Source organism: Odontomachus brunneus, unplaced genomic scaffold, assembly GCF_010583005.1.
Source record: "Odontomachus brunneus isolate Ranch 3 - 2012 unplaced genomic scaffold, Obru_v1 Obru_scaffold_306, whole genome shotgun sequence".
In the NCBI taxonomy this organism is placed as follows: Eukaryota; Metazoa; Arthropoda; class Insecta; order Hymenoptera; family Formicidae; genus Odontomachus; species Odontomachus brunneus.
Window position 1 is genome coordinate 137,746 of NW_022639756.1, and position 8,815 is coordinate 146,560.

Here is an 8,815-nt window from a genome sequence, read left to right on the forward strand (position 1 = left end):
CTCTCTCTCTCTCTCTCTCTCTCTCTCTCTCTCTCTCTCTCTCCCTCCCTCTCCCTCTCTCTCTCTCTTCTTTCTCTTTCTCTTTCTTTACATTGTAGAATACATTTTAGTAAATTACGTAAAAATAATTATTTTTTCTCATAAACGGAAAACTTTTATAAGTTATTCACTCTGGTAAAATTAAATGGATTAATATTATTTCTCAACTTTGTCATTATTATAATATTTTCCTTCTCTACTGGTTTATCTACAACATCTGACAGATACAACATTATTCCGTTAGTTATTTTCTTCACAATATAATATATATGATTTTTTAAATATTAATTTAACTTTTCAATAATTGCATTACGATATTTAACATTTTCTAGTAGCCGGCATTTGCATTGCTTTATGTAATGCAAAGAATTGCGTTAAAGTAGTTTGCAGAGTACTATTTTCTAATGAAAAATAGCGTAGGCAAACTTAACGTAAATATAATGCATATTGATGATATAATATATTAAGATATATTTACAAAAATCGTAAATTAATTATTATATGTTACATGCTATATAACGTCTGCTTTAAAAAGTTGCAGAATAGAGAATACACCTGCAGAAATCTTAGATAATCTAAGTTTATCTCAGACATTCCTTACGATCGTCATTGTTTAGATAGTATTTTAAGAGATATATTTAAGAGAAGACGTTAAATATATAAAATTGGATTTTGTATGAAAAACTATAAATATCTACTTATGATTAACAAATATGAAAAATATTTGAGCAAGAAATTAATTTACTTATTTGTTTATTTTATTATTTTTAAATGCACAAAACTTAATAAAACAACTAACCTAACCTAATATTCAATAAAAATGTAATAAGGAATATTTTCCTTTTATTACAATTTTACGAAATTTAACGAATTCTAAGTAAAAAATCATCGTAGAGAAATATACCAAGAAACATTTTAAAGCTTGAACTGTAGAGAATAGAAAATCCACTCTTTGCCAGAAACGTGGACAGAATCAAGTCTGAAAAATATTAGATATTCTTATTCATTAATGTGACAACAGCAAAATTATTACAAAAAGATATACATGCATTAAGTAAATAATAAGTATCTAAAAGCTATACCATATTTTGAGTGGAAATTTTTTAATTAAAAAAGACATTCAGGTCCACATTACTGCTCGACGGAAACCGCGGGAAGGTGGTGGTCTCTTCCATCAGGAGGAAATGTAAAAAATTGTCTAATAAGTCATTAATGAAATATAACTATTTGACAATTTTATACATTTCCAAAGGAATGGGGGAATGGAGAAAAAAATGAGGAAACAAATATTTCATAAAGCAATTTCATGCATAAAAAACAAAATATGTAAAAAATGAAATACGATAAAAAATCAAGATAATATTATTCATGCACGCGAAATATTATAATAAAATGTATTATTATATATTTTGCATGCAAAACGTAAATCAAGAAACACACATGCAATACAAATTACTCAACGAGAAATGATTCGTCAATTGATGTCGAAACAATATCGAATCGATAGGGCTTGATAGTTTTAACATCGAGTCAACATTGTTTCGACATCGACAAATCATTTTTCGCTGGGTACGGCATTTACAGATTCAATACATGCATTTGCAAATTGTCCTTATAAAATGTTTCATATAGTGAGAAACGAAATTTTATGCGTAGATCTCTCTTTGTCTGTCGAAATAATTCGTACGTATGCGTAAATAATAAGAAAACCTAAAACTACACATAAAATTGGAACGCAAAAATTCTTCACAAACAAAAACTATGATTAAAATATATTAAAATATTTTAAAGGGTTTATCCAAACGTTGTTTCGCATCATTCATTCTCAATTCAGTCCTAAACTGCAACCTCACACAATACATCGTTTCGAATATATGCCACGCCCGACATTGTGTAATTATACAATCTAACTTGATGTATGTAGACAGTTGCACTACTAACTATGATATTTATGCATGCTTTGCGATAACAAATATCATAAAAACTTCTTAGTATATTCGTGTATTCGTAAGCATTGTATACAGGAAAAAATGTGACAGAACTTATTAAATAGTGTATTTGTGTGATTTGTTAGTCTCCAATTTAATTATTGTGCCGAATGAAAATCTTTTTTCTTTCATACATACAATTTTCTTTAATTTTCTTTATGATGAGATTTGCTGACTTGTGTCTGCTCCATTTGCTCAGGGTTAGGATTAGGATTAGGATTAAGTTAGGATTAGGAATCGATAATAACGGATATCTAGCGAGAAATCATGATATCCGACACAAACTTTAAAGTTTAAAGCACATAATGTCGGATATCACCATTATCAATTAGTTGTTATCGACCCCTGATCCTGAGCAGATGGAGCAGACAGATAAACAATTCCACAGTCAAATAAAAATTTTCGTCCGACACACACATAATTCTAGAAATATGCAGTTAAAATAATATATTTAGAGGTTTTAAAATAATTTTAAACAGGATCTTTAAGATGTCCTAAATATTCGAATATAAGATATCTTAAAAATGTTATAATGATGTTCTTCTGATAAATTTTGAAGACGTTTTAGGAATTGTAAGATATTTTTTAGATATTTTTACATCATAAGGTTTTCTGGGTGATTTCTCAGTAAAATTGTGTAAATCGAGAAATTAGTATTTTTGATTGACGTAAAATTATTACATCATTTTTTAAATCAAAGCCAGGTCTCACAATATAGCAAAAATGTCATCATTACAAAATAGTATTGTCACATATAGCAAAAACTTCCATTTAAATTTCATATTAATTATATTTATACTTAAACTGGAACGAATACTATAATACAAGAGTTGACATGTGTTATAACGCCACTGTAGTTTCCAACTGTTATAAAGTCATTGAAGCTTTATTTGGTTTTTTTTTTCAATCCATAGTAAACGGTATTTATTGAAGTGAGAGATAGCTCCGGTTTAGGCTGAAAAGTCTAAAGCCTGTTTCTTTTAACCAAATTTTGGTTAATTTAACCAGTTGGTTATTCCAAAGTTGGTAGAAAAGAACATAAGTCTAAAAAGATTTTTTATTTTCGTAAAATGTTTGGATGAGCAATCAAATAAGGTAATTGAGAACAGTAGCGGATTTATTTACAAAACTTGAGAAAATTAATTTAATTGAAAATTGAAAAACTTATCTTAGCTATGCACAAAAGTCACATTAAATAATTATGAATTAGACAAACATGTGAAAAATAGAAAATATCTTCAATGTTCCATATCTTTGTTTAATTCAAAATAGAATAAAGCATATCGTATTATTAATGATATAAAACTCACATTAAATATTTTCGCGTTCTTTGCTCATTTTCTGTTCAGATCTTTAACAAGTTCATGGCACCTCACTCCCATTTACTGCAAATAACCTATCAAAAATATTTGTAAAGTAGTATATATTGTCAACTGTTAGTAATACATATTGTCGCTATATCCCAGACAGCACACAATATTTATAAAACATTTTAGAAATATAAATATTAAATAATTTATAAATATTCTAATGTCCGAGATTTTCAGGTATGAAAAAGATTATGATAAATATTTAAAAATATTTTTAAAAAATTATTATAAATTTATTAATTATTAATTAATTATTATAAATTTTTTATAAATTATAATCTTTTTTATAAAAGTTTTATGAAAAAGGTTTTTTTTCCATAAATATTTTTAAATATTTATTATAATCCTTTTTATACCTGTGTGTGTGTGTGTGTATGAAAATCTCGGACATTTGAATATATATGTATAAAATATTTAATATCTATATTTCTAAAATATTTTGTAAATATTGGATGCTGTCTGGGATGTTAATAATGGTTGTTGATGTAATATATAGAGTGTTTCAAAAGTGGATGTTAATCGTCAGAAGGTAATTGGGGACCCAAAAACAAAAAAAAAATTGGTATAAACATAGGTGCGAAAATGCGTTGTTTTCGAGTTATCGCCATTATTGTATTAAAATTTCAAATTGCTTTGATTTTGAAATTTTTTGTCAAAATTGAAAGAAGAGATGTTTTTCATGAGTTTTATAACATACAATAATTAAAAACAAATAAAAGTTATTGGCTGCTTTCGCACTACCTAAGATGCACCACGTGAAGATACAGCTCGTTTAACATCAAACAAAGAGATGCTAAAGTAGTCCGTAACTTCTATTTGACTTTAATTATATTATAAATATCTCATAAAAATCATTTCTTCTTTCAATTTTGATAAAAAAAAATTCGGAAGTAAAGCAATTTGAAATTTTAATATAAGAATAGTTATAATTCGAAAACAACGCATTTTCTGTCCTATGTTTATACAAACTTTTTTCTTATTTTTGGGTCCTTGATCACCTTCTGAGCGATTAACTTCCAATTTTAAAACACCCTGTATACTTACAATTAGTTAAGCCATGGCCTTTCTTTGGAAGTAGGCAATCACTCCAATTCCGTTTGCACGAGTTTGTGCTGTCAGGCATGACAACCTAAAATATGACAATAAATATGACTTATTTAAACATGTAAATATGTTAATAATAATTAAAATATATTTTTAATATAATTCATTGTACGTTTTTACTCAGAACAAACATATTTTGGTAGCATTATGAATTTTTTAAAGTGCACCAATTGTAATTGTCAACTATAAAGAAAAGTCACCGGAGTGTCTCAATCCATAATAAATGTTTATTAGAAGGAGAGACAGTTTTGGTTTAAGTTAAAAAATCTATACCAAGATTCTTTATTTTCATAAAAAGTTTATATAAATGATCAATATATGTAGTTATCAATATATGTATAGTTGAAAATAATAGTGGCATGAGATGATGTACCCAGATAGCACAGAAAATTTAAAAAAAAATTTTTTTTTAATTCAGTTGTATGTCACCAATTCTAAGTTTATTTTCAGATGCAAAAAGAATTCTTCAGAGTTTAGTTCAGTGAAAAAAATTCTTTTTGCAACTAAAAATGAATTCAGAATTGTTGACTAAATTCTTTGTGAATTCTCTGTACTATCTGGAGTATTGCCTAGCAATTTCTAGAATAAAGAGTATCAATATTTTTAACAATATAAAACTTACATTAAACACCCTCGCGCTTTTCGCTCCTTTTTATATGTTCAGTATGAGTTCATGCCACCTCACTTCCATTTACTGCTAATGACCTATAAAAAAATTTTTGTGTGGAAATTTATATTATCAACTGTTAATAATACATAATTATTGGGTGTTAATAATTTTTATTGTAATGTATACTTACAATTAGTTAAGCCAAGGCCTTTCTTGGAAGTAGACAATTGTTCCACTTCTTTGCCACTTTCTTATGCCTTTCTTATGCCACTTTATTATGCCACCATCAGGCATAATAATTTCAGATCTGACGCTTTGAGCAAGTGAGCATATCATTAATAATTGAAACGCATTTTTAATATAATTTATTGTGCGTTTTTACTCGGAGCAAACATATTTTAAAAGCATCATGAATTATTTCAAGTCCGCTACTGTAATTGTTAACTATAAAAAAAAGTCATCAGAGCTTCTCCTCAATTCAATATAAGTGGCATTTAGTGGAATGAGAGACAGTTCCAATTTAAGCTGAGAAGTCTATAAGTCGCCCAAATCGAGCTCCTCTACTTTAATTTCTTCACATTTGATTTGATTCTCTTTAGATGTTCGCTTTGTGTTATTCTCAGATGACATTAAAGCTAAATGTCGAGCATCAATTTTCATAGTTTGAGCGGTTTGTCCACTCAACTTCAAGCTAGATTTCAACACACACAAAGCTTTAACGTGATGAGGACAAAGATTATTACGTTTCTTTGATCTCACATCTCTCAGTACAGAAAATATTGTTTGAGAAGCGGTATTTGAATTTGGGAGAGATCGAATTATATTAACTAATTTTGTTAGCATGGGATACTTAAACTTTCCGTCCGCTTCTTCAGTTATTGTTTTCCATGCATTATCGAAATCTAAAGTGATAAGTTTTTCCTTCTGCTCTAATGTGAAATTCAGATTCAAAGATTGCCATTCTTTTTGCAACATCTCTTCATCAAATTCGTCAAAGCGTTTAGCAACGAGAAGAACATCCTGAACGCTGTTATCTTCATCTTCTCGTTGCAAAGCAAACTTCGGATTAAAAATTCTCAATTTACTTAAAAACTCCTCTTTAACAAAAAGTCTCTCGCGAATTTCTTTCGTAGCAATGTTGTAGAATGAAAAACAATTAGCATGGATTGATTTGATAATATCATCCCGATCTTTCCGATTTAATTTATTAAGAAATTCTTGGCAAACTCGTCCGACTATAACGTGATCAAAAGCCAAACGGTTACACGCGAGGAAAGGATCAATTACACCACGTACAGCAGAATCTAATAACTTGTTTCTTACAACATTGCGAAGGACAGATCTCAAGAGATCTTCCGCAGCCGGCTGAAGTAAATAAACCTTTGTGTCCTGAGACTGAAAAGATGCACGAAATTTATTAAAAGCTTTAAGAATATACTCTAAAAATAAAAAGTATGCTCGCGTTTCTGGATTTCGCATCATAGAAAGTAAAGCAGTTTTAGACTTTGATTTCTCGTTTAGTTGTTCTTCTTGCAAACATTTCAGCAACGCGTTCCAATTTTCGTTCAATTTAGCAACACATGAATAACGAGAAATCCATCGCACTTCAGAATGCTTAAACATTTTCCTATCATTATCTCTAAAAGTAAACGATTTTCGTAATTGTTGGAAATTACATGCGCGCTTAGGATTGCCGGAGATGAATGATGCTACTTTTCGCAGCAGTTCTTCACATGCCAAAGGAATCGCTGCACAAGCTGCATCTGTTGCTAATGCAGATGCATGACAAGGGCACGGCATAGTTATTAAATTTTCACAATATTCTTGCAACTTTGTTTTAAGAAATTCATATTTTCCTGTCATAACGGAAGCGTTATCACAGGAAAGAGCAAGAATATTTTGAAATGGAATTTTCTTCTCCCACATTATGTCTCTTAAAGTTGTAAACAATTTTTCTACACTACAATCATTTGCATCCAATCGAATTAATTCAAGTAATTCTGTTCGAACATTCGAAGTTTGAGGATCGACGTATCGAACAACAAACGTTATCCACTTTTCATTTACCTCGGATGTTTCATTAATAAAAATGGAAAATTTGTTATTTTGCAGCGTTTCAACTAATCGTTCCTGTTCGCGAACATATAAAACCTTATTTATTATATCCGGTCCCTTTTTTCGATTCATTATCATATTTTCCAAAATTATAGGATCTTTTCCCAGTTCTTGAAACAAATTCAAAATTGATTCTGCTGTTTGAAATGGGATATTTTTTTCAGCAATTAACGCTGCAAATTTTATCTCCGCGATTTTCTTCCGATCTTTGTAAGTTGGTCGTTCATCAGGCATATTAAGATCTACAACAAAACCTCTTTTCTCACACTCAATAACATGTTTTCTCGTTTCAGAATGCCGTTTCAGTGCGTCGAGACCACATCGAAATGTCGAGTTGCAGAAGGAGCAAAAACAACTATATGGGTCATTGGGGATCTCCTGCAGCTATGGCTTGAACTGTTTATTTTCAAGCCATGGATGCAAGAATTCCCTTTTGCGAGTTTCTTTTCCAGTTGTCTTTACTTCTTCGTTTTTGTTATCTTTAAGCATATTATTTCGATGTGTCTCAGATGCAGCATGTTTGGAAACTCGTGATGAGCAACAAAAAGTTCTATTGCAAACTACACAGAAAAACATGGTATTATCATGTGGGACTTCTCTTATCCAACATTTATAATTCTCGTTTTCTAGCCAATTACGGCAAAAAGTTGCCTTTAATCTTTTTACACATTTAGAATCCATGTTGAAGAATGAAAGAATGCAGAAAAAAGAATTAAACAAGGTATTGAAACAAAGAAAAAATCAAGTAATGAAAAAATGAACTGTGTTTTACAAGAATACACTACTTTTACAAGAATACATGCTATTTTCTCTGAAGAACGAAACAAAAGAAATGTCTAAACAATACAACCTTAGAACTAATATTACATGCAAATTTAATCGTAATTTCAAAGCAAAATAAAAGATGGCCCAAACCTCCACATGGAAGCCACTTATACTTCTACCTACACGACACCAAAGCGTAAAAGAGATATCTATCACTGTGCTAGTAACTGCTAACTGAACACAACATGAACAAGTACAAAGCGAGTGAAAAGTGAACAATTAATTATTGAACCAGAGATGCAATTTCGAGCCTAAGCACACAATCATTTATCCTTCTCCACTTACGCACGTAACGACTGTTATTCATGTGACGATGCGCAATCGATTGAAGGCACCCTTATGCAGGATTCACACCGCGTCCGATGTCCAACGTACGAGGTTCGATCTCCAATAAGAGAAGAGAGCTTTCCAATGGAGAATTGAATTTTCTATTAGAAAGCTCTTCTCCTATTAAATATCGGACGTTGTACGCCAGACATCGAACGCAGTGTGAATCCTGTATTAAGCAGGAACACACACTTTGCATAAAGACATAATACACAATGCATAAAAAAACTGACCAATCAGAGTCTTTCATTTTCATCGTGGCAACAGAAATGAGAACTCTGATTGGTTTATTTCCTTATACGTTGGCTCGTATTCTAAGTTCTCTTTTAACAATAAATAAACTTCTAAAAATGACTCATACTAAACTTTATACTATGAGTCACTTTTAGAGGCTCATTTATTGTTAAAAGAGAACTCAGAATACGGGCCAACGTATA

The 8,815-nt window shown here is 30.1% G+C and overlaps 1 protein-coding gene across 3 annotated transcripts; it reads right to left on the reverse strand.

Moving 5' to 3' along the window:
- Positions 1-195: 195 nt before the first annotated feature.
- LOC116853329 lies at positions 196-8,376 on the reverse strand. Of its 3 annotated transcripts, none has more exons than XM_032834383.1 (5): positions 5,302-8,376; positions 5,124-5,206; positions 4,442-4,526; positions 3,338-3,423; positions 196-1,018 (listed from the first exon to the last, which is right to left on the reverse strand). In XM_032834383.1, exon 1 carries the CDS (start codon positions 7,458-7,460, stop codon positions 5,646-5,648), a length of 1,815 nt encoding a protein of 604 aa, XP_032690274.1. In that variant the 5' UTR covers positions 7,461-8,376; the 3' UTR covers positions 196-1,018; positions 3,338-3,423; positions 4,442-4,526; positions 5,124-5,206; positions 5,302-5,645. The 3 variants fall into 3 exon arrangements, with proteins under 3 accessions (XP_032690274.1, XP_032690273.1, XP_032690272.1); XM_032834382.1 differs by having other exon boundaries at positions 196-3,071; XM_032834381.1 differs by having other exon boundaries at positions 196-3,423.
- Between the last annotated feature and the right edge of the window lie 439 nt (positions 8,377-8,815).